The sequence below is a fragment of the Mirounga leonina genome, unplaced genomic scaffold (assembly GCF_011800145.1).
Source record: "Mirounga leonina isolate KUSES-001 unplaced genomic scaffold, KU_Mleo_1.0 Mir_168, whole genome shotgun sequence".
Classification (NCBI taxonomy): Eukaryota; Metazoa; Chordata; class Mammalia; order Carnivora; family Phocidae; genus Mirounga; species Mirounga leonina.
In genome coordinates, this window is record NW_023270426.1 from 25,138,944 (window position 1) to 25,164,381 (window position 25,438).

At 53.1% G+C, this 25,438-nt stretch overlaps 1 protein-coding gene across 6 annotated transcripts; it reads right to left on the reverse strand.

Moving 5' to 3' along the window:
• Positions 1-1,582: 1,582 nt before the first annotated feature.
• ARAP3 (ArfGAP with RhoGAP domain, ankyrin repeat and PH domain 3) lies at positions 1,583-25,438 on the reverse strand. Of its 6 annotated transcripts, none has more exons than XM_035014340.1 (33): positions 25,359-25,438; positions 23,239-23,747; positions 23,061-23,122; positions 22,843-22,954; positions 19,362-19,565; positions 19,149-19,218; positions 18,773-18,893; positions 18,486-18,670; positions 18,275-18,381; positions 17,823-18,022; positions 17,640-17,725; positions 17,320-17,502; positions 17,040-17,175; positions 16,283-16,399; positions 15,692-15,839; positions 15,481-15,583; positions 13,442-13,661; positions 12,673-12,736; positions 11,829-11,992; positions 9,617-9,829; positions 9,235-9,340; positions 7,654-7,801; positions 7,241-7,309; positions 6,478-6,552; positions 6,268-6,382; positions 4,485-4,613; positions 4,266-4,399; positions 3,954-4,036; positions 3,822-3,857; positions 3,628-3,691; positions 3,402-3,539; positions 3,148-3,186; positions 1,583-2,623 (listed from the first exon to the last, which is right to left on the reverse strand). In XM_035014340.1, the coding sequence occupies exons 2-33, from the start codon at positions 23,526-23,528 to the stop codon at positions 2,147-2,149; spliced, it is 4,398 nt and encodes a 1,465-aa protein (XP_034870231.1). In that variant the 5' UTR covers positions 23,529-23,747; positions 25,359-25,438; the 3' UTR covers positions 1,583-2,146. The 6 variants fall into 6 exon arrangements, with proteins under 6 accessions (XP_034870231.1, XP_034870230.1, XP_034870228.1 ...); XM_035014339.1 differs by having other exon boundaries at positions 23,239-23,341; positions 25,359-25,424; XM_035014337.1 differs by having other exon boundaries at positions 19,362-19,562; positions 23,239-23,779; positions 25,359-25,411.

Sequence of the window (25,438 nt, forward strand, 5' to 3'; positions counted from 1 at the left end):
GGGAAGACAGGTATGTCATGGGCCAATGGAAACTAAATGATACTAGTGAGTGGACGTAAGTGGGGAGATGGGTGTAGGGCCTTGCGTCCCAGGAAGCCCCTGTCACCATTAGGGTCTGCCTTTCAGGCTCTGCGCCCCAGCCCTGTCACTGCTTTCTGAGAATCCCCACGCCCTTTCTTCATCCCCCTCACCTATCCTTGGCCCACACCCCTGACTTGGAAAAAAGCAGTCATCTGTGGCTCCAGACTCCAGATTCACATTTCCAACGGCCCATTGACACCCATTTGTAGATCTAACAGGTACCTCAAACTTTTAAAACCGCTCGTCTACCTGATCCTTCCCCAGACAATATACCAAATGGCACCTCTCTCCATCCAGTTAGGAAAGTCTGAAACCCAGAGTCATTGTGCCCTTTCTCCTACCCCACATTCCGTCCATCAGCAAGTCCTGTAGGTTTTATTTCTAAAAGATCTCATATTAATCACCTTCCTTCAATTTCCAAAACCACCAACCTAGTCCAAGCCCCAGTATCAGTCCCCTGTCTAATATCTGGTCTCTCACTCTTCCCCCCCATAACCCACTGCTCACAAAGCAGCCAGAGTGATTGATGTTTTTTTAAGACTTTTTTTTTTTTCATTTGAGAGGGAGAGAGGGAGCAAGTGAGAGCACAAGAGCAGGCAGAGGGAGAAGCAGGCTCTCGGCTGAGTAGGGAGCCCGATGCGGGACTCGATCCCAGGACGCTGAGATCATGACCCAAGCTGAAGGCAGAAGCTTAACGGGACTGAGCCACCCAGACGCCCCCCCCCCCTTTTTTAAAGATTTTTGTTTGTCTGTTTGTTTTTAAAAAGTAAATAAGATCTCATCACTCTCTCCCTTCAAACTTCTCGATTGCTTCAGAATAAAATCCAAACACCCTAGCATGGCCTATAAGGCTGTGCATTATTGGCCCCTGCCAGTCTTTCCCCTTTTAGCCCATACTCTTCTCTGACTCCCCACTCGCTATGCTTCAGCCACTCCAGCCTCCTTTCTGTTTCCCCAACAGGCCAAGTCTCTTCCCACTGCAGAGCCTTCATGCTTGAGGCTTTCCCTCTTCTTCTGGAGTGCTCCTTCTCCCAGCACTCCACATGTCTGGCTTCTTTAACTCTTCACAGAGGCCTTCCCAGCCTAAAGGCCACCTCCACAAGCACATCATTTTGGTTTGATTTCTTCACGGCACTGAATTAATTTGTGTATTTTCTGTCTTCTGTTCCCCCTCTACAGTGGAATCTCCATAAAAGCAGGACCCATCTATTTTTTTTTAAGATTTTAAGATTTTAAGATTTGTTTATTTGACAGAGAGAGCACGAGAGAGCACAAGCAGGGGGAGCGGCAGAGGGAGAGGGAGAAGCAAGGAGCCCAATGTGGGGCTGCAGGGCTCAATCCCAGGACCTTGTGATCATGATTTGAGCCAAAGGCTTAACCGACTGAGCCACCCAGGCCCCCCAGGACCCATCTATTTTGTTCAAACTTCATCCTGAATACCTGAGACCTAATTAGGTGTTCAATACATATTTGTTAAATGAATGAATGAAACAATAATAGCTTTTTGGTTCCAAGATTTATTAACAGTGACACATCCTTTTTGGCCCCTCTTTGCCCCAGCTCCCAACCCCAATCAACCTCCACACTCTAGGTCTTCAGTGTAGTCCCCAAATGTAGGAGGTGGGGTAGGATAGACTTGGAGATCATTTAGCTCTCTGGCTTCCAAATCTTTTTTTTTTTTTTTCTTTAATGCTGTAAGACCATTCCTTTCAAACACAAAATCTCTCATAGAACTCCTACATATCAAATATATAAAGTAGGAGTTACTCTTGTTGAGGGAAATTATGTGGGGCTTACAGCTCTAAGACACACTTTGGTGTTTCACTGGCTCCTTATTTCAGTGACTTCATGGTACATGTAAGTGAGTGGAGGTTCAGTGAGGGGCCATAATCTGACCCTCTCTGGGCAGGAGAGTCCAGAGCCCTCAGTCCTGTGCTCTTTCCATAGCACCACACTGGATTCTAGAGTCTTTCCAGCCAGAGCAGAGGAGGCTCCCAGCAGTGTCTGCCATGGTGAGAGCTTGGGTCCTCTGGTTACCTCCCCCTTCAGACTACTCATCTTAGGGTCATGTGAGCGGCTGGCTGGAGGGTGAACTGGACGTTTGGGTGGGAAAGCCAGGAGTCTGTGCCAGAAGGCCATTGGGGTTTGGGGACTGGGGGCTGGAGGGCTGGGAGGGGCTGCCCAGGCCTATGGTGGTTTCTCCCTTCCTCAGGATGAGGCTGCTAAGCTCCTGGAGCAGCTGCTCCTCCAGGGACCCATGTGCCTGGGGGCTGTTCTTTGAAGGGGGGCCAGGAGGGGGCTCAGGTGGCCTCTCCTCTGGGCCCGGGCCACCTGCCTTGGGAAAAAGGGGTTTGTCGAAGGACCTCTGGCTGGTGAGGGGGGTCTCCGGGTTGGCTGTCTTTTCTCTTATCGTGGAGAAGGGGGTAGAGATGTCCTTGGTCAGCTCGGGGAAGGCCCCCACTTCTTCATACACTGGCTCCTCATAGACAGGCTCCTCTGGTTCCTCTTGCTCCTCCACAGACCCCTGGGATGACTTCATTGGCTGGATGGGAATGGGTAGCATGATGCAGGCACAAAGTTAGAGTTACTGGATTGCTAATCGCTAACGTTTATTGAGCTCTTCCTCTGGGCCAGATGCTGTAAAATACTTTTCATGTATGATATCAAAACAACTCTGTGTGATGGGTTACACTGCAGGTGAGTGAAGCGAGGTGCAGAGGGGTTAAGTAAGTTGCCCAAGATCACACAGTGAGTAAATGGTAGAACTGGGGCTTCAGCCCAGGTCTATCTGACTCCAAAATGCGTTCACTTAACCACTTTCCTTCTATTTCTCAGATCTTATGACCACTTTCCCTTTTCCTTATCATATCCTACCATGCCTCATTTTCCTCATTCCTTCTCACCCCTCACAATACTCTCTCTCTCTCTCTCTCTCTCTCACACACACACACACACACACACACACAGATGGCCTGCTGCAGAACAAATACAGAGGGCACATGGGTTCAGGCAGCACAGAGGAACACAGGGCTGGTGGCACAAAGCTGAGACAGGTACAGTACTCACAAAGAACATGGACAGGGTCCTCCGGTTGTGAAGCCGCCGCTGGGCACAGGTGGGATGGGGATGAGGGGAGGGAGAGACACAGAGACACAGTGAGGCCTGGCAACAGAAGGCAGGGGTGGGGAGTGGGGGCACAGAGAAGGCAGAGGGGGGCACCAGGCTGGCAGGCACACCACTCCCACCTGCAGGGTGACAAGGACATGGGCAGGATTCAGGAGGGCACAGCAGCAGGCCGGGGGCAGGGGGGAGAGCCTCACCAGGGTCTGATTGGCAGAGAGGAGGGTGGCCCCACTGTCATCTCCTCTGATGGGCAGCAAAGGCATGGTGCCAAACTTCTGACGGGCAAGGTCAGAGGAGGAATGGCGTCGTAAGACCACTGGCTGCTGGTCATCATGCTGGCGGGAGAGTAAGGAGTTGGCACAGTGGACGTGGGACTACAGCTGGGACCTCTGACCTCATCCTCAGCTTTTTCCTTCCCCTCACCTGGGCTTTGAGGATGCTGGTGGTCCAGTCCCACATCTCATCCTCGTCAGTGCAGGACAGGTAGCTGGGGGTATCAGAGGGGAATTAGCCAGAGAGGAGGGGTTGTCGCTATAGGGATGGAGGATAGAAGAAGTAGGGAGGTAGAGGACAGGGTGCAGGGCTGGGCCAGAGAAGCCAGGCCGAGAGGTACTCACAGGTGCATCTTCTCCAGTATCAATGTGAAGCCCCACCTAGGAGGCAAAGGAGAACAGAGATGGGTGATTAGAAAGGCTGGAGGGGTGATGGCAGGAAGGCCCTAGAAATGTGGGCTGGGGGAGAAAACTCACGGTGTTGGAGGCTTTAACTTCTTTCGGATTCCCAGGTAGACCTTGGAACCTTCCAAAGGCCACTCTCGTTCTGGTTTAGAGCTCTGAGAACAAGAAGGCAGTCAGTGAGGTCAAGAGGTGAGAGAAGGATCACAGTCAGGTCAAGAGGTCATGGAAGCGCTAGGTTATGTGATGACAGGGTCACAGAGGTCAAAGGACCAGGGCAGCCCTGAGATCGAGAAGCACATGGGCTGTGGGGTGTGAAGGTTGGTGCATTCATAGCTGCTCCCCCGGGGCCGCCAGCATCTGCCCCCCCCCCCCCCAGCATCTCACCTTCTTTTCCTTGAGCAGCAGCAAGCAGCGCCCACGCAGCAGAAAGAACCTCTCCTGGAAGCGGTTTCCCAGTAAGCGGGGCGGCTCCTCCCGACACCGCAACAGACCCACCCTTGGGCTCTCACGCCGGATACCTGGGCACAAACAGGCAACACTGGGTGGCAGGTCCTGGGGGGTAGGCCTGGGCATGGGGGTGCTGGGCTGAAGAAGGAGGTTCACCTGTGAAGAGGCAGCCGGCCTGGGCCAGGGAGACTTTTCTCAAGAGCAAGGAGGCCGAGCAGGGCTCTGGAAGCTGGCACCATTGAAGGGCCTGCTCGAGGACCCTTTCCTTGGGGTGCAGTGGCCGCTCTAAGGAGTAAAGTAGGGGTGCTATCAACCAGAATATCCATCCACACCCTGGAGCCTCCAGCTCCTTTCCCACCAGCCACATTTGTTTGTCCATTCCACAGCCCAGCCACAGGTATTTATCTAAAGACCAACTCTATTCCGGGCATTGCTGGCCCTGGGGATATGATGGTGAGCACGAAAACCCATGGCCTACCTTCACAAAGCCCACAGCAAAGTGAGGGAGTAGACAGTACACAGGTAAGTAAACCAAAGAATTGCAGGGAATTAAATGCTTTGAAAGAAACAGTAAGAAGCTGAGAGAGAGTAGGAGGGCAACTACTGGGGCAGAGTGATGACTGGGCAAGGTTTTTGAGAAGGGGGCATTTGAAGCTGAAATTGGGGCCTGGAGGAGGAAGAAGAACAAGCCATGCTAAGATCGGGGGAAGAAGATTTCAGGCATGACCCAACGCAGGAATAAAGACCCTGAGTCAAGAAAGATGTGTTTGAAAAACAGCTGACATGGCTCAAGCACAGAGAATGAGTTATGTGAGATGAGGTCCAAGAAATAGGCAAGGGCCAGACATTCGGGGTCTGTGAGCCATAATAAGGAATTTGAATTTTATTTGAAATTCGATGGGAAGCCATTGGAAGGTAATGGCATGATCTGATTTATGTCTGAAATGCGCGTTGACTGTTGTGTGGAAAATGGAATGTCGGGAGGCAAGAAGGGAACACTGGCCAGCTATTCCTTTTCTGGGGCTGCACATTTTAGTGGTTAATGTTGGGTGCAGAAAGATAGCGGTGACTTCGATCTGGGTGATGGGAATGGTGGAAATGGGGAGAAGCTACAGATTCTAATAGAATCAACAGGACCTCTTGGTTGGGTTAGGTGTGAAGTGGAAGGAAAGGAGCACTCTCAGGTTTTTGGTCTTGATAACTGGGTGAATGGAGGGGCCACCGACTGAGTTAGGGAAAACTGGAAAATGGCCTAGGCTTTTTGTTAGGCAAAAGGTCTGGAAATTGAATTCAGTGTTGCATATTTTAAATTAGAGATGCTTGGGGTGCCTGCGTGGCTCAGTCGGTTAAGCGTCCGACTCTCTATTTCGGCCCAGGTCATGATCTCAGGGTCGTGAGATTGAGCCCCGCATCAGGCTCCACACCCAGTGGAGCCTGCTTAGGATTCTTTCTCTCCCTTTGCCCCTCCCCCAATAAAAAATAATAATAAAAGTAAATTAGAGATGCTTGTGAGACATGCAAGTGGAGATGTGCAGTAGACAGCTGGATATGTGAGTCTGGGGCTTGGAGGAGAGGTCAGGGCCAGAGACCCAGCTTATTAATAGCATTTAAAGCCATTGGAGTGGATGAGTCATCCAAGGAGAAATGTAGATAGAGAAAGGAAAAGCGTCCGGGGTTGAACTCTGGGTCCTTCCAATATTTGGAATATAGGCAAAGGAGGAAGAAAAGCCTTCTTTGGGGAGGAAGGGAAACCAAGGATTTGTGGGGTCCACAAAAGTCAAGAAAGAAGAGAGTACTGAGAAAGAGGGAGTGGTCAACAGTGTAGACTGTCCCTTCACATGCACGAGGACAGTGTCACTGTATCTGGTAACACAGAAAACATTGGTGACTTTGACTCCCCCTATCACATGTGAATGCACACACGCGTGGTCATGCTCACCAAGTTCCCCGTGCTCACGAATCTCAAATGTCACCCACAAGTCCATCCCAGCCTCTGTCCCCCTCATCTCCAATACCTGGTTAGTCAGCTCCTCAGCAGTCAGTGTCGGAGACACCTGGGGTCAGGGCAAGAGCAGAGGACCCATGCTGGTCAGTCCACTAACCCTGCCCCCCATCCTCTCATCTCCCCTCCAGTCCCCTCAGGACTGACCTTTAGGGTGACACAGTTGTCTGGGAGCTGCTGTTCTATATAAACCTCCATGATGAGGTCTCCAGCCTGGGACAGCTGAGGGGAAGGGGTAAAGAAGTCAGGAGGACACAAGAGGATGCAAAAAATCAAGGTCAGAGGACTCCTTATGTTGCCTGCTAAACACTCCCCCCCTCCATAAAAGTCTCCTCCTACCCCCATCCCCAATGTGGCTCAGGCCCTTAAAAGCGAGAATCCCAGGAGAGGTGGAACTGCATCTTCAGGCTGCATGAGTGCTTCCCAAGGCAGTGCAGCATATGCTTGGAAGGACAGGTTTAAGGTCAGATTCTCTGGGTTCCAACTCTGCCACTCGCTACAGTAGGACTTTGAATAAGTGACCCTCAAGGCCTCTGATTCTTTATTTGAAAAAACGGAATTGTCTACCTCATGGAGTTGTGTGACACTAAAGTAAGATCATAGGTGCTTGGAAGATAAGTCCTTAGCTGTTTGCTATCGTATTTATTGCTATTATTCTCACTGCTTTGTCTACCTTAGCTAACTCTTCCTTTAACCCAAGTATTCTACCGTCATTTTGTAATGAAGAATCCTCGTGGTGGAATAAATAGAGCAAATCCTAAACCAAACCCCTCTTCCCAAAGCACTCCCCTCCTTGGGTTTCCCCTGTGTCTCAGAAAGCTGAGGGCCATTGTCCAGCAGCAGAAGGGCACCTTCCTATCTTGATGTCCCCTCCTGGCCTACTCAAGAGTCTAAGGTCAGAACAGGTTACCTGTACATCCTTCCAGGTGGTGATAAGACTGACCTCCAAGTCAATCTGAGCTACCTGGTCAGAGTCAATCTGTGGAAGAGCCCAAAAGGAGCATGTGTATTGTGGGGCAGGTGGGGGGTGGGGTGGGGAGGGGAGGGCAAGGGAAGGTGTGGGGGGAGGGGTGCTAGGAAAAGAGAGAAACAGGAAGAGTTTGCAAGACCAGAAGACCTGTATGAGAGCATGAGAGGCGAGAAGAGCTAAGAACCAAGGGGGCATGGGCATTTGGAGTGAGGTTATGGGATAGAGGGGCCCAGGGCTATGGGAGGTGATTCTTGGTGCAGAGGGCCTTAGAGGTCTGGGCTGGGGGCTTTTGGCGGGGAGCAGGATCCAGAATCCAGGAAGAGGGACTACAGTCAGGGTTGGGGAGAGCTTACATCAAAGACAGAGACGTAGCCATCGATGAGCTCCTGCAGCACCCGCACCTCATGTTCCCCCCGCCCATCCGTCTGGAACACGCTGGGTGCGAACAGCAGGGCCAGGTTCCGCGTGCACATCTGGTTTAGAGCGGCACACTTTTGTACCCTGCAGAGGGGTGTGACACGGGTCATGCGGGATGCAGCTTGTGCTCACCTACTGGTTGATGCGTCCATTCATTCAGGAAATACTTATTGAGTCAGTATGCCAGGCCCTGGGCTAAGCACTTGGGATACAGTTGTAAGACACAACACTGGCCTGAAGGAGCTCCCAGTCTAGGGGAGAGACAGATGAGGAATGGGTGATTGTAAATATAGCATGGGGCGGCAAGCTTTTTATGGAAAGGGACGACAGTAAATATTTTAGGCTTGTAGGTCATAGATTCTTTGTTGCAATTCACCAGTTCTACTGTTGTAGTATGACAGAAGCCATAGACACTGTATTCGTGAATGGGTGTGCCTTTACACTTCATGTAGAACCTTTATTTATTTATTTATTTTAAAGATTTGTTTATTTATTTGAGAGAGAGAGAGAAAGCGCAAGTGTACGGGGGGGAGGGGCAGAAGGAGAGAGAGAGAATCTCAAGCCAACTCCCTTCTGAGCAGGGAGCCTGATGTAGGGCTCGATCTCATGACCCTGGGATCATGACCTGAGCCAAAATCAAGAGTCAGATGCTTAACCGACTGAGCCACCCAGACACCCCTGTACAAAACTTTACGTAGGGACGCGTGGGTGGCTCAGTTGGTTAAGCACCTGCCTTCGGCTCAGGTCATGATCCCAGGGTCCTGGGATCGAGTCCTGCATCGGGCTCCCTGCCCAGCAGGGAGCCTGCTTCTCCCTCTGCCTGCCGCTCACCCTGCTTATGCGTGCTCTCTCTCTGACAAATAAATAAATAAAATCTTTAAAAAAACCAAACACAACAAAACTTTACTTAGAAAAACAGACAATTGGATGGATTTGGCCCATGGGCCATAGTTGGCCCATCCTTGTGATATAGAGTAATCAGTACAACACAGCCAGGGTTCACCTTGGAATCATTTAAAGACCTGTCTCCCCAATAGGCTGATCAAGGTAGATCTGCATCTTATTCTTCTTTGTGTCTCCTACATCTAACCCTTTGCCTGGCATAGAATAATAAAACAAAATAACAATGATTGCTCACCATATCTGAATGTTTACTACCTACATGCCAAGAGATGTGGTAAGAATTTTATAGGGATTATCTCATTTAAGTCTCATCACCTAGGAGGTGGATACTATTCATTACACCATCTTCCTTTTACAAATGAGGAAACTGAGGCTCAGAGAGTGCAAATAACTTACCCAAAGTCACATACTAGAATGGTAGAGCCAGAGTGAAGCCTAGGTCTGCCTGACCCCAGAGTCCACACTCAGAACGTTTGTGCTATGACACTTTCACTTAACAACTGTTTGCAGGATGAATGAATAAATGTGAGGTGGCGGGGATGGGGTGTGTGGGGAGTTGGACAGAGGTGACAAAGGGTCAGTGAGGAGCCTGCAGGGGTTCTGGCCCTACTGACCGATAGAGGTGCCCGATGAGGGTAGCCAATGTGCGGCGGTTGACCTGTGGCAAGCAGCCAATCACTTCTTTGTATTTCTCCAGGCGCTGATTCTTCTGGGGTAGCTCTGGGATGGAATGGGGGAGGGGTGGAGAGGATCAGGGAAGGGAGCAAGGAGGGATTTTTAGAGAAACAAACCCAGGATGGATGTCTCTCTGCCCCCTTCCCACCTTGACCTAAGCTGAGTCCCGGAGTGATCCTGGGGTGTGGGGGTGGGGGGAGGGGAGGACTGGGGAGGAGAGCTGTCAAATCCCACAAAACAGCCTCAGGGATTGGGGGGAAGGTGGAGTTCCAGGTTGCCTCTTGGTTGCCTGTGAGGAGTTCTTAGGGATCTTGGGAGTACCAGCAGCCTCCCTCCAGCGAGGCAACAACCGTGCAGAGGTCACAGGGTCATCGAGCTCTCGAAAGAAGCGTTTGAGTGTATCGGTGACGTCTTCCACAAAGTGCTCTCCTGGCCGGAGCTTCACTGACCGGGCATCCCGCCGGAATTCAGCCAGGAGCCGAAGGCTACGGGCACGGGCGCCCCCTTTCCGGTATATGCCCTCCAGCTGGAGCCCTGAGAACAGCCAGCATCTCTGCTCACCACTGAGCATCTCTGCTCACCACTGCCCAGAGACCCAACGACCCACCCAGTAAACAGTATCTGTTACCCCCCCACACACATGCTATATCACTTTTGGGGTAAGGGGGCCAGAGAGGAGGAAGTCTGCTTCCATGGTCTTGATTCTCAAGACCCTGCTCAAGTCCTGCTCAGAAAGTCCTTCCCTAACCATGACATTACACATAGCCTCCATCACTCTCTATCTCCTCACTGTTTTGATTTTGAAATAGCACTCTCAAATTACATTATAGTTGATCCTCCCTATTCACAAATTCCACACTGTGGATTCATCTACTTGCTAAAATTATTTGTAACCCCCAAATCAATACTTGGTGCACTTTTCCAGTCATTTGTGACCATGCGCAGAGTGGAGAAGAATTTGAGTTGCCTGTTGGATGCAGTCCCAGCAAAGCTCTCATATGGTAAACAAGTGTAGTTTTCATGGTATATATAGAACCATGTTTTTTTGCATTCTTGTGCTTTTTTTGGGTAGTTTCACTGTTTAAAATGGCCCCCAAGTGAAGTGCTGAAGAGCTGTCTAGTGTTGCTAACTAAGCGCAGGAAGACTGTGTGTGCCTTATGGAGAGAACATGTGTGTCAGATAAGCTTTGCCCCTGTATGAGTTACACTGCTGTTGGCTGTGAGTTCAAAGTTAACAGATCACAAATATATGTTAAATAAAGTGTCTTTAAACAGAAACACACTTCAAACAAGGTTACATGTTGATCACTTGATGAGAAGGTGACCAGAAGCTCCCAGGAACCTAACCCTGTATTTCCACTGGGGCAAGGATTTAGGATTCATTAATTCAGTGTTTGCAGTAAGTTCATAGAACAAAACTGCCGTGAATAACAAGAACTGACTGATTTTTCTCATTTATTACCCATCTCTCCCGCTAGTCCCTGAGCTTCATAGAACCTTCCCTCTTCACTGCTATATGTCCAGTGTCTGGTGCACGGGAGCCGCTCAGTAAGCATCTGCTGAATGACGAGTGGCGGTGTGAACACCCATACTCCTTCTCCAGGGCTCTTCCCTGGACCTCTGACTTCATTCCTCCTTTGGACATGAGGGAGACTGAGATGAGGATGGGATCTAGGGAGTGGGGGTAGCCATGGGGAGGATGGGATCTAGGGAGTGGGGGTAGCCATGGCATGAGACTACTACCAAGGTGTGGAGAATGTCACTAGCCACTGACTAACCACTGTCCACGCTGTAAGCACAACTATTTGTAGTTCATGGATGTGCCTTTTTTGCCCTTTACTGCCTTCCTTGGTTTTCCATGAATTTTCCTTCTCAAGAGTCCAGCCTTCTGAAAAGGGGGCTCGCCAAGGAGTTAGATTCTACTTGGTCCTCCCTTGGGCTGGAGAAAAAAAGCAGAGGCCAAAAAGTCACAAAGAATTCTGGGAACCACTTGCACAGCTGATCTTTTATGCCTGGAAAAACTCCTGTACAGAATAATTCTGCTCCACTGAGCATCTCTGCTCACCACTGCCCAGGGTCATCGAGCTCTCGAAAGAAGCGTTTGAGTGTATCGGTGACATCTTCCACAAAGTGGAAGGTTTTCACTGCACAGCTTGGCTCTTGCCTTGTAGCTGCCCTCTCTTTGTTCTCTGTGGCTCTCCAGTCCTATTTCAGTGCTGCTCTCCCTCCACACCCACGCCCCCATCAACAGCTACCTTGGAACACTTACTACCTGCCAGGGGCTGTGCTAAAAGCTTTACATATGTCATCTTACTATCACAACTATCCTAGAAAATGAGGTCTGCTAGTAGTCCCATTCCACAGAAGGGAGAGCTGAGGCTCAGAAGGTAAAGCAGCTTGCCAAGGGAGATACAGCGGGTTGCTGTTAGGCTGTGGTCTCTGGAGGCAAAGCTCTTGTAGGCAGATCACACCCTCTGGCTGTGCCCATGTCCCCCATCCCCTGCTGGCTCAGTATTGGCCAGTACCCACTCACCATGCTGGGTGACAAAACTGATGCAGGCATCCACGATGATGGGGATGTCACCCCGGCTCATCTGCTGCTCCTGCAGCCCTGTGCCGCCACCGCCGGCTGCCCCCTCAATGGCTGCATTCCATGCTGAGAAATCCAGCCGGCCCTCCCCCTGCAAATACAGGGTCCTGGGACCCGAGAGGCCTGAGTCAGAGCCAGCTCCAGAGGGTCCTTTAAAGTTAAGAGGCCCAGGATCACAAGGACCAGACTTCTCAGAGCCACCAGCAGGGGGCAGCAACATTCAGCCCAGATGGGGCCCCTGAAGGTGAATTTTTCTTTTCTTTTTTCTTTCCTTTCCCCTTTTTTTTTTTTTAAGATTTTATTTATTTATTTGACAGCGAGAGAGGGAACACAAGCAGGGGCAGTGGGAGAGGGAGAAGCAGGCCTCCCACGGAGCAGGGAGCCTCATGTGGGGTTCGATCCCAGGACCCCAGGGATCATGACCTGAGCCGAAGGCAGACGCTTAACAACTGAGCCACCCAGGCGCCCCCCCGCTTTTTTTTTTAAGATTTTATCTATTTATTTGAGAGAGAGAGGGAAAGAGAGCATGCACATGCGGGGGGAGGGGTAGAGGGAGAGGGACAAGCCAACTCCCTGTTGAGCACAGAGATTGACGCAGGGCTCAATCCCAGAACCCCAAGACCAAGACCCAAGCTGAAGTCAGACGCCCAACCGACTGGACCACCCAGGCGCCCAGTAGGCAGGCGAATTAGAGGAATTGGGCAGTGGTCCAGCAGACCAGGGTGGAAGGTGGGGGCTGAGCTCTCGAAAGAGGGACGCCAGGGTCAAGGATTGGGGTAACAGTTACCTTCCTGTCTCCACCAGGACCAAATGCTCCTTCTTGTCTGGGGTGTCAGCTGCTGAAACCACACCTGGGAGAAGAATCATCAGACATTATCATCATAATTGTCTTCATCATAGTGACAAATAAGTCACTAAGTATTTAATGTATGTAGGTGCCAGACTAGGAGCCTTACAAACAATGTTGCATTAAATCCTATAAGTTACATACTATTATCCCCATTTTACAGGTGACACATTAATGCTCAGAGAGGTTAAGTTTCTTGTCTCTTTACTTGTTATAAAATGGCAAAGCTGAGCTTGAACTCAGGTCTCTTGTCTCCAAAGCCCTCCAATATTATCCCACACTGTTCCTCTTTGAGGAAGAAGTGAGAGTACCCAGTCCCCTTTCCCAGTCTCTAACCAGCAAGTGACTCCAAATAATACTAACAGTAACATTAATAACATATAACATTTATTAAACACTAATAAGATACCTTCTGCCAGGCTCTGTGATAAGTGCTTTACATGCATTACCTTATTTGAAACTTACAACTCTTTTATCATGCCCATTGTAAAGATGAGGAAAATAAGGCACAGAAAGGCTAAGTAACTTGTCCAAGGTCACATAGCTAGGAAGTGATAGAGATGGGGGTCTGTATCTGGGCAGTCTGACTCCAGAGCTTGTGCCTGAATCCACTATGTTCCGCTGCTTCCCATAGGGACCCCAAATAGATGAAGGTCCACTGCCCCCTACCCCATGGCCACCTTTCATCCCCGTCCCCACCCCTGCTCACTGATTTCCTGTAGCCGCCGCAGATGCACCATGTCCTCGGGGGCTGGCGGGCCAGGGCCCGGTGCTGGACACAGGAAGAGGTGGTCACCACGAAGAAGTCCGAACCCTGACAGCCAGAGGCCAGGGGCCAGGGCTGAATGGGTGGGAGAGCGCAGCCACAGGCGGCCCAGCCGCAGCAGCCCGGGACCCAACAGCTGGTGGCAGCTCAGCGGGGAGAACCACTGGGAGGCAAAAGGAGAACACGGGCAACAAGGAGGGTGGGGAAAGAGACAAGATGGGGGGGGGGGCGGCGTGAAATAAGAGTGAGAAGGATGAGGAAAGACATGAAGAGAAAGCAGAAGAAAGAGAGGAATGAAAAGGAATCAGGAGAGAGCAGAAGAAAGACCCAAGGAAACAGGAGATGGATGGAGAAAGACAGGAAAGAAATTCAGTTCAATTTAATTTGCTCTGGCCAACACAGAGAAGACCTTCTGCCCTTTGCAGGATGTCGGAGCCAGAAGGAATAGGGAGTCACAATGCTGTAACTGAAGAGTCATGATGCCCTGGGAAATCCCAGCATCGTAAGCGGCCAGGGGAGGCTTTGTGGAGAAACAAGTGTTTGAGGTGGTCCCAAAGGAGTGCTTCCCCAACCACCCGTGGGGAAGGAACAAGGGGTTCTTCTTTCCTTTTTTATTCAAAATTCCAATCTGTTACTAACCAGTAAAAAACAAAAACAAAACAACGCAAAACTACTAGCAAAGTGAAATTTAAAAAGAAACATAAAATATAAGGCCCCACTTTAAGAAATTATTCTACACCTAAAGTCACTCTGTTACATTGCTAAGAAAGATTCTGAATGCTCACTCTCAAGTTCTGTTCTTATCCTGCCAGAGGCCACGACAAAGGGTGAGCCAGTGTGGTGCCCCAGGCTGCAGACTGCACTTCGGGGAGCACGGCCTTTAAGGAGGAGCTACATTACTGGGAAGTGCAGCTGACAATCAGAGGAGAGAGCATGGTGCTTCGAGGGCCATGGCAGAGCCCTGAAAGGACATGAAGACAATTTCTTGGCGGGAGTTCTACTCCTCTAGCTAGGAGAGTGGGGTCAGAAGCCAGAGAGCAGGTGAGCATTTCCCACAGAGGAGTGCCACGTGCTGCAGAGCCGACCGGGTGAGGCCAGGAGGAGGCCCTTGGACTTTGGTAATGGGAAGTCACTAGGCACCCTGCAGCATGGCAGCTCAGAGGGCTAAGGAGGAAGTGCAATCCCGCCAGGGCGCACAATGTTCCGACGGGCCGTCAGGAGGGCGCCAGTGGGATGAGCTGACGGTAGAGCAGGGCTGAGGGAAAAGCTGCGTAAGGATGGAAGCGACTGGCATCCTCATCACCATTACTATTTCAACACCCACAGATGGAGGGCCTGCTGTGTGCCAAGCAGTGCGGGCCTCACGTGTCACTTAATGCTCACCCCCCGAAGGGCATATCTTGTACACCCACTCTATCCCTATGGAAAAGCTCACGAGGCTGAGAGTTGGAGGACTCAGATCCCAGCATGTCTGATTCTAGGGCATGAACATTTAACTCCAGAGAGAGGGTGCAGGGTGGAGACTGGCTTGCCTGGGAATGGAGATGCTGGGGCATGTAAAGGCAGCCTTCCCTCTGGACTGGGAGAACTTGGGGGGTGGGGTGGGGAAATGGGCGTTAGAGGCAGCCTTTTCTTGGGCGGAGGCCCAGCACAGTGAGGTGGGCCATGAGCTTTGGAGACAGAGGTCTGTTTCTGATCCTGTGCTCTGCTGCCTCCTAGCTCTGTGACCTTGACCAAGTGACTTCATAACCTCTGTGACTCTGTTTCCCTATATGTGAAATATTGATAATCCTTTCCTCTGAGGGTTGCTGTGAAAGTTAAATGAGAGATTGAGTGGCTAGTGTCTGGTCCTAGCACAGCTGTTAACCTGAGCTGTCAGTGGACAGTGGTGGGAGTGGCTGTAGGAATAAGAGAGGGCAGGATAGGGGCAGCTGGGGAGAGGGAAACCATGAGCTGTTGGGGAGGGGTCTCAGCTGGCTCACCTTGCCCACAGCACTGGTCCAGGCCTCTAGACTATCAGCGCCATCTGTGCCAAAATGCTGGATCCTCCCCCCGGTGAGGATGAGCTCAAAGGAAAAGGGGAACCTAGAGAGAAAGTGAGGTCAAGGAGGAGAACGCGAACCAAGAGGGGGCTGGCAGGCTTTGGATCACGAAGGGCAAAGGAGGAGTGCAGGGAGCACAAGGCGCAGTTACCTGTCGAGGTCACCTGGGTCAGTGGGTGGGGGACTCACACCCAAACATACAACATCCTGGGGCTGGATGAGGCTGAGGGGTTCAGGGCTGCTTTCTGATGCAAACATTTCCAGAGCCGCTCTCAGCACGCACCACAGCCTGGGGGGAGCTAAGGGGGAGGCTGATGGTCAGCAGGCAGAAGACCTCGGTCCCTACTATCATAATTCCCATTTACCAGATAATTATTCCATCTACGCCACACCCTCTGCCTATGTATGATCTCATGTAATCTTCACAACAACCCTATGAGGTGGGTAGCACTTTCAGTTCTCTTTTGCAGATGGGGAGACCGAGGCCCAGAGTTTGAGTAGCTTGCCCAAGTCACATCAGTAGGAAGTAGCAGAGCTGGGATTTGGCCCAGGCAGTCTGACTTCACAGCACAGTTCGCGGCTATCTCCCAATGCTGCCACTGGGCATGGTCCCTCTCTCACTCCCGGCACCCAGCCCCCATGCCAGGGTGTGGCCCTGCTTGCTCTTTCCAGCCCTCTGTGCTACACTCTTGCTCATTCCAGTTTCTGCCCCATCTCCTCCCACACTCCGCTCCGCTCTCACCATCCCGGCCCCTGCGAGGAGGTGGGGGTCCAGCTTTGCTGCTGATGGGACCACAGTACAGGAAGCTGCTGTAAGTGGCAGGTACCACCACCTCATTGTACACACCAGGGGAAGGGTCTGCAAGGGGAAGAAGTGGTCAGTCAGTTCAGGGCAGCGCAGTGGGATGGCCTGAGCCCCCTGGGGGAAAGGATCAGGTTGAGGAGGACAGTGGGACCCGACTTCACTGGTAGCATGGCCAAATCAAGCCTTGCGGAGGGGTCTCGGCTGGAGTAGGAGCAGGACCCCTCACCAGCCACATTAGAAAAGAGGGTGGCAGGAAGTGAGACTCCAGCCCTTGCCCACTGCCTGTCGCCACCAGTGAGCCGACCTAGGGGTGGGGGCCTCCGAGCATGGGCCGTCCTGTAGGTGTCTCAGCCCCTCTGGCCTGACCACTGGAGGAAAGCCTCTTTAGATGACCATTTCTATGATCAGACTTCCCCCAGGGAGATGAGACCTCACTTAGGGGTTGACCTTGTCAGGGGTAGACCAGCACTAACACCTCAAGCACCCAGATCCACCCCAAGCAGTGGCCACCATTGGTCATTTCATGACATCAGGAAATAGACCCCATGGGATCTAGAAGTTTGGGGAACTGCCCAGACTGGGCTATTGTGATGGCCTGAGTAAGAGGACACTTGGGGCTTCCTGGAATCATCAAGGCACAAGTCAGGGCTGAGAATGCTTGGAGAGTGAGAAAGGGGGCCCTTGTGGGAATTACCTGGGAGCAGGAGACCAGGAAAGCTGCCATCGAGGGCTGAGGGGGACCAGGGCTCCTCGCCCTCTGAGGCCTCAACACAGAGGAGCTGGGTCATGTTCTTCAGCAGGTTGGGTCCTGCCACAGCTGCACACAGTGCCTACAGAGGGGGAAGGGCCTCTATCAGCCCCAAGACCCAACCTGAGAGCATGGGGACAGTCTTGCAGTTATCAGAAACAGCCCCCAGCACCCCAAGTCTAGGCATTTCGGCTTAGAGACTGCCCTCCTCCCCATCGGCTCCTACCTGGAGAAGCTGGTTATGATCCGGATACTGAGGGTGGGGCTTCCGGTAGAGACCCAGCCGGTACTTCCGGGAGATGAACTCTCCCCGGGGGCCAGGGCTTGTATCTGGATGCAGCCCCTCGCCTAGGGGTAGTGCCCCTGCCCAGAAGCGGTTGGCACGATCATTTCCCAGAACAATGAACAACTGTAGGATGACAAGGGGCAGAGGCAAGTGACAGGAACTCAAGAGTCTCAGACATTCCTGCCCCCAAGCTGGGCCCAAGGCCTTTTTTGGGTGCTCTCCCTCCCTCTTCCCACTTTCTCCCTCTTCAGACTCCTCACCTGCACTATCTCATTACTCCAGACACTTGTGTCCAGCTTCAGGCTCTGTACCTTGGAGATCCCAGAACCCAGGGCCCGGTGCTGCCCTGTTGGGGTGTGGAGGGTACGTGGCACAGATACTCAGAGCCCCCTGCCCTCGCCCCCCTCCCTTTCCCTGTTTCAGCGAGAGGCCCCGGCCCTCACCTGCACACTGCTTGCAGATGACCACCCCCAGGTTGACAGCGGCCCAGTCTGGGCGGGAGGCCCCACAGTCCGCACAGTGCCGGTTTGCCCGATTGGACCAGATTTTCTCAGCCACCTCGTAGTCAGACAGGGTCTCGGTTACTGCTTCCTGCAGAGCGGCCGCCCAGCTCTGCCGAGCCCCCCCAGACTCGGCTGTGAAGCTGAGGGGTGGACAGCCAGTCCGTGGGCATGGAGACCCCCTCCAACCTGTCCCATCCCACTGGCCGTTCCTGCAGGAGCCACCACAGCCACCGCTGGGCCAGCCCAGACCCTCCTGAGACCTTGACCCTGCTCACTGGACTCCCGTCAGTGCAGGGAGCTTCCTACTGAAGAGGCCTCCAGTCCTCTGCCCACCCTGTGCCTCCGTGCAAAGTCTCTCCCCCAGCCCTGCCTCCTGCCAGTCTGGGCCCCACCTGAAGCAGCGATGGGGTGTGAGCAGATCAAAGCTGCGACTCTTGGTCTCCCGGACGCTGCAGCCTTGCAGTTCAATGAAGCAGATGCCGATGCCCAAAGAAAAGGCCTGGTGGGGATGGGGGCGGGGGCGGGGGGGTGGTTGGAGCAGGCACAGTGAGGCGCCAGAATGGACTAGGCCAGGCTCCTTGGCCCCGGTCCGGCCCTTCTCACCTGCTCACTCTTGTACAGCGCCAGCTCCCCAGGACTCAAAGCGGCAAAAACCTTGGCCTTGTGTCCGCGGAGCTCCAGCATGCCTGTGCGGAGGGGTCGGGGTGGCTGAGGGGGCCGGGGGTGGCCCAGCAGGCGCTGCTCCCTCAGGCAGGATTGTAGCGTGGAGCACCATGTGTCCCGCTGGGCTGGTGGGGGCCAGAGAGGCAGGTGAGTCAGCGGGCCGTGTGCCCACACGGCCTTCCTGCCCCCACCCGGACACAGCAGACACAGCAGGCCCTGATTCTCACCCTCGCTCTCTGTGCGAAACACGAACACCCTCTGGCCAGTGATGACCTGGAACTTGTTGTCCTTGCTGCTGCGGGCCATCTCAATGGCAGTCAGAGGGATCACGCCCTTGGGGAAGGGATCCTGGAGAGACAGTCCAGTGACACATAGGGACAGAAGCTCAGCCACGTGTGCTGACCCGGGAGCCAGCACCAGCTTTTAATGAGGTCAGCATTCATGTCACAAGCAGTGGGGTACAGCTGCTAGCGAGCTACTTTAGATGCTGACATCAGTCATGTGGTGACCCCCCCCACCACGGCCTTCCCATCTTCCAGTCCTCAGCTCTCCCCCTCCCTCTCTCTGTCCCCAGGCCCCACACAGCATCTCTCAGACCCCCACCTTATCGCTGCCAAAGTACATCAGACTCCTCCCATTGAACTGCACAAAGCGCCTCTGGAAAACGTAGTTTCTGGGGACAGGAGGGGCCAAGATGAGTGAGCAGTGGAGGCTGTATCCTGGGGGGTTCCTAGGGTCTGGGAGCACTTGGGACCTGACCCCCCCCACACCTCCCCCCAGCCTCCCTCCCCGCCCTCCCCTCCCTAGCAGCCCCACCCCTGAGGGGAGAGCTTGTCTAGCCAGCCACTGAGAAGCGGCGTGGGGCGGTCTGCTGTGGAGGAGAAGCTGGCATAGGGTGAAATGAGGTCATCGTTGGTCTCCATGTCCAGGGTGGGTGGTGAGAGGGTGGCATCCCCGGGCAGCTCAAGGCTGGCATAGCCAGCGTCCTCCCGTGCCTCCAGATCCTGCCTGCTGAGCCTCATGTGGGGCAAGACAGAGGAACACACATTAGACCCAGGTCCCTGGACATCCCCACCTGCGGTGTTTCGTAGAATGCCTGGCAGGTACTGGATCGCTTTTCAACAGGGGAAAAGGGCGGTTGGGAACCCAAAAGATTGGCACAGAGTCTCTTCCCTGAGCACACTTAGATTTTTGATTAGAGCAATTTCAGTCCCTGCTCTCTGCCATTAGTGTTACTTGGTAGAAAAGTCGGGGAGGGGCTGCGTAGCTGGCTCTCTGCCACAGACGCCAATAGCTAATCAAGAAGTCTTCTTGATCTTTTCTCCAAAAAGGGCTTGACCTTCCCTCCCCGGACCAAGTTCCGGTCGGTTCTCACCAGGGTGCTATGAACTGCCTAACTGGTCACCTGCTTCCCCTCAGGCCCTCCCTCCGACGCCCATTTTTCCACCACCATCAGAGTGCTCTTTTAAAAATGCAAGTGAGATCATTTCACTCCCCCCCGCATGAAATCCTGCAATAACTTCCATTTGCAATTAGGATAAATCCAAATTCCTTACCATGGGCTGCAAGACCTTATACAGTGAGACCCATGGCCAATCCCCTGACCTCTTCTTACATCACCCTCGCCTTTGCTTCCTACCATTCAGCCACATTCTCTTCTCTCTTTCAGAGTCTTTGCACATGCTGCTCCCTCTGCCTGGAACATGCTTCCCCAGTCTGCTTTTTCCCATCTGTTAGGTCTTTGCTTAGGCCATCTTCCCAGGAGGTCCTCTATTATTCTCTGCCACTTTCCAGTAGTCCTTACCTCAGTAGCACAAAATCACTTGCAAAACCTTAAAATACGGGTATATGGGCCCCATACTAGACCCCTGAGTACGGTCTTCTGGGAGTGGGGCCCAGGCATCTCTAGCTCTGAAAGTTCCCCAGGCTGTAGTGCAGCTAAGGTTGAGAACCATCACTCTACCCTCTTTGTTTTCTACTTCACTGAGAAACTGAAGCAATCAGACAAGAACCCCACAGACTCACAGTGCCTCATCTACCAAGTTTCACACATACTTTGCATTCCTTCTGCTACCATCGTAAACATCTCTGTCTGAAGCCAGTCCCTCCTCTGTGCACTGTCCTCTCACCTATGCAAGGACATTGCTCCAGACTTTCTCCCCTTTCTCTCCTCTACAGCAGCTAATTTTCCCTCTCTCCCAGATCACTGCAATCCACCTATAAACACACGTAACACTCCATCCTACAAAAAACATTTCCTGACTCCATTTCCACTATCATCAACCACTCAACTCTCTGCTCTTCTCTGCAGAAAAACTCCTCAAAATTGTTGTCTATACATTCCAACTCCTTCTGTTATCTCCTGAGACCCTTCCGATGCAGCTTTCACCTCTATCCCTTGTCAAGGTCCTCGGTGACCTCCATGTTGTCAATTCCAGAGGCCAATTCTCAGTCCTCATCTTCCTTGACCTCTGAGCAGCACTTGACTCCGCTGACCTCCGCCTCCTCCTTTCTTCACTTGGCCCCTCTAACACCATATTCTCCAGGTCTTCCTTTTCCTTCACTAGCCATTCCTTTTCAGTCTGTTTTGCGGGTTCTTCCTCTTCTCCCAAACCTCTCGATACTGGAGTGTGCCAGGACTCTGATCCTGGTCCTCTGCTCTCTCGACACGCACTCACAGCTACATACACCCACCTAGAGGCTGACAACCCGCAAATTCAGATATCCAATTCAGACCTCTCCCCCGAACTCCAGACTTGTATATCCAATGGCCTATCTGTCATCTCTTCTCAGGCTTATAACATATACCTCAAATTCAGCACGCCCAAAATGGAAGTCCTGATCTCCCCACGCCCCCCACCCCCCGAGCTTTGTACACAGCCTTCCCCATGTCAGAACAGAGCAACTCCAGGAACTTTCAGTTGCTCAGATGGCGCTATCCAACAGAACCCAATGTGAGAACCACATGTGTGATTTTCAATTTGCTAGCAGCCATGTTAAAAAAAATAAAAAGAAACAGGTGAAACTAATTGTAATAATATATTTTATTTAATCCAACATACCCAAAATATTAACATTTTATTATGTCATCTGTATAAAAAGTAAGATGATTTATGTCTACTTCTGTTACACGCATCCAGTATTGCTTTTTTCGCACTAAGCGTCTGAAATTTGGTAGTTTTACAGTTACAGCACATCTTACTCAGACTAGCCACATTTCACATGTTCAGTAATCACACGTGGTTAGTGGCTACCACCCTGGACAGTGCAGGCTCAGCCTGAAATCCCTGATGTCATTCTTGACTGCTCTTTCTTCTCACACCCCAATTTCCTAGGATAGTTTGCCTTTAAAATATAACCCAAATCCAAACATTTCTCACCATCTCCACTACCGTGATCCTCATCTGAGATGTCTCACCTAGATTACTGCAACCACCTCCTCACTGGTCTCTTTGCTTTTGCCCCCTACACACCGTTCCCAACATAGAGACCAGAGGGGTTCTTAAAATGTAAGTCAAAACCCTCCCAAAGGCTTCCCATTTCACTTAGAGTCAAAGCGAAAGTCCCTACAAGGTCCTACCTGATCTGGTCCCTTTTACCACTGTGACGTCATTTCTTCCCACTCTTCCTGCACTGGTCACTCTGCCCCAGCCCTGCTGGCCTTGTCGCGGCTCTTGGGTCCCCCTGAAAGCCTCTATTCTGGCCACCACCACCGCCCCCCTCCTGGGACACTTTTTTCCCAGATATTGTCATGACTAACTCCTTCACCCCCTTCATTTTGCTCAAGTGTCATCTTAACACTCTGGCAACTCGTAATGAAAAACTGCAGGGCGCTTCCCCCTCGCTCCATCCCAGCCTTCTGACCCCGCTCTGTTTTTTTCCATGGCACTTACCGCCTTTTAACATATGATGTAACTTACTGATTGTATCTATTGTTATTTGACTATCTCCCCACAGGGGCAGGGATTTCTGATCTATCCTAAGTACCTACAATATCTGGCATGCAGTAAGTGCTCAATAAAGATTTCCCAAATGAAAGCATGAAAAGCCCTTCTCCCTATTTTAAATCATATGCCCATTTGTTTGTCTGCTTGTTTCATTGCCTGTCTGGCCCACTGAGTCACAAGCTGCCTGAGGAGGGGACTGGGTCTGTCATAATCCTCCTGTATCTTAAGTACCTGGCTGGCACACAGGGGACACTCAATGTACCCTAATGAATAACTGGATACATGGCCACCACCAACCAAGCTCCTCAGGCTTCCCTCTTCCTGCCATCACCACCCTCCTGACTACTCACCTTTGTTCAGCCCTGTCCTGACAGACACCTCTGCCTTCTCTTCTGTCGGGTGGCCCTGGGACGCCCACAGGCTGGACACCATAGTACAGACAGCCAGGGTCCATGATGTGCACTGGCAGGGGGAGGGTGGGGAAGACAGGAAGAAGAGGTCAGGTGGCAGCGTCTGGGGTCCTGAAGGGCCCTGTCCCGCTCCCCCGAACCCACGATAACGCGCCTACCTGTGCCTGTTGTGGGCCGGAGGGCAGGGGTGGGGGCAGCTGCCTGGGAGCTGTCCGGGGCCCTGAGGGAAAAGGTCTAGTGATCATTAAGGGAGAGAGGAGAACGGACTAGGCCTCGCGTCCTGCTCCTCCCTGCCCCCATCCAGCACTGGCTCCCAAGGGAGCCAACCCCACTCACATGTCCTGAGCTGTCTGCGCCCCGCCTCTTAAGTCCAGGCCAAAGTAGATGGCATTGGGCATCATCTCCATAGTATTCAAGACTGAAGTCTGCTCAGAGGAGGCTGCGGGGAGAGGAGGGGACTTCGGGCTGGACTCTGGGCTCCTGGGCACGTCTGGTCTCCAGAGGGCTGGGCTCACTCCAGGCCTTTGGGTGGTGGTAGGGCCGCTGAGCCCACCAAATACTGTCCTGGGCTTAGGCACAGGCTTGGGGGGCTGGGCTTGGGGAGCTACGCTGGGGGATGGCTCCATGGCACCGTCCGACTGGGGATCCAGGGAGCCCTGTGCAGCCCCGGCCTGCAGCAGGCGCAGAATGCGTTTCCGGTGCCCTGTGGCGCTGATGCCCAACTGCTTCAGCTCCTCGTGGCCCAGGCCCCGGGCTGCACCCGCCGTGGCCAGGCCATGCCGCCGGAACGTGTCTGCATACTGCTCCAGGTGCACCGTGGCCAGCCACACAGCGATGTCCAGGTCCTGAGGGGCAGCCATGGGGGCTCAGGCCATTGCTGGGGGGAGCGGCAGGGTGAAGGGAGGGCTCAGGCTGAGATTCCCCCTCCCTGTCCCAAAGTCTGAGGCCTGGACCGGGGATAGGTACCAGACTCCAGCCTTCCTCCAAAGAAAAATGACCAGTGGCCGGCAGTCTGGAGGAAGAGCCGTCCCAGAACATCAGAAAGGGCTTTCTTATTATAGGAGAATCCCTTCATTTGCAGGTGAGGACACTGAGGCCCGGAGAAGGGAAGAGGCTTGCCCCAGGTTCTCAAGAAGTTGGTAGATGTGTTGGCCCCCAAGCTCCTGCCCACCCTAGGTCTGGATCAAAGCTCTGCCTTCGCTTTACTGCATACTCAACCAAGTAAGCATAGGACAAGATGAGAGAAGTCTGCAGGGGCAGAATGGAGTGGGATGGTGGGGAGGAGGGGCCCCATGATGTGGCATAAGGTGGGGACAGGGCAGCTGTCGCATGGGAGGAGGGAGGAGGGAGGAGGTGCAGACCCCACTCCCCCTGGTTTGCAGAGCTGAAGTCCAGGCCATCCTAATCCTGTCCTTCCCAGTTCCTCCTCCCCTTCCACCTATTGTCTCTGCTCAGACTTCCTTCCTGTCCCTCCGGCCCTGGCCGCCCCCACATCCTGTCTGCCTTGGTCAGGCTGCCCAGAGAGCCCGAACTCGTCTCAGCAAGTAGGGTCCTGGCCCTGGGAAGAGACCACTTGGTGGAGTGCGGATAGGATGGAGAACTGGGCCACTCCACCAACCTGCAGCATGTTCACACACGTGTATGCACACATGAGCATCCTCCCTGCGGGGACTCAGAAGTGTGAAATGACATCCCCCTACCTCTGCTTTGTCCCAGTCTTCCTCTTCTGAGCCTTCCCGTTCCCTGCCCATGCCACTGGGCTCATGTCTCTGAGGCTCTACCCTATTCTGCCAAACTGCCCCTGCCCCTGGTCTATTCTCTGGACCCATCTCAGATTCTGCCTCTCTGGAGTTTTCCCTCTGCCTGTCCCCATCTCTACTGCACTCCATCTGTCCCCACCTCTACCTAAATCCATCTTTGTTCCTCTCCTTCTTTTGCTCTCTCTCATTAAGCCTCTCCTTGCCTCAGTCTCCAATTTCAACTAGATCCTTAGTTGTATGTAACTCCAGATTTCTGTCTCTCCGCCTCTGCCTGGTAGGCTCCCTCCCTGTTGCTCCCTGTCGCTCTCTGTGGGGTTCTGACCAGGACGGCCTCTCGCCCCAGCATCAGTTCTGGCCTCTCTGCCTCTCCGCAGTTGGGCCCCATCCCCAAGCTTGTTAGGGCCTGACTCAGAGCCCAGTTTCCCAGTGACTCAGACCCATCCGAGGGCACGGGACTGGGAACCGGGAGGTGCGCCGGGGCCCGGAGTGCCGGGGGCGGGCCGGGCAGCGCGGGGCAGTGCGGGCTGCGACAGGGGAGGGGGCAAGGAGGGAGGGGGCAGAGGCCGGGCCACCGGAGGGAGGGGCGGGTCGCGGCGGGGAGGGGGCAGGGGAGGGCCGCCGGCGCGGAGGGAGCCCTCGAGGAGGGGACGGGGAGGAGTCTGGGAAGCAGGGGCCCGTGGGCGCGGGGGTCCTCACCTCACTACGCGGCCGCCGTCCGCTCCCGGTGCCTGTCGCGCCGTCCGAGGCTCGGGCCGCGCCGCGCCGGCCCCGCCTCC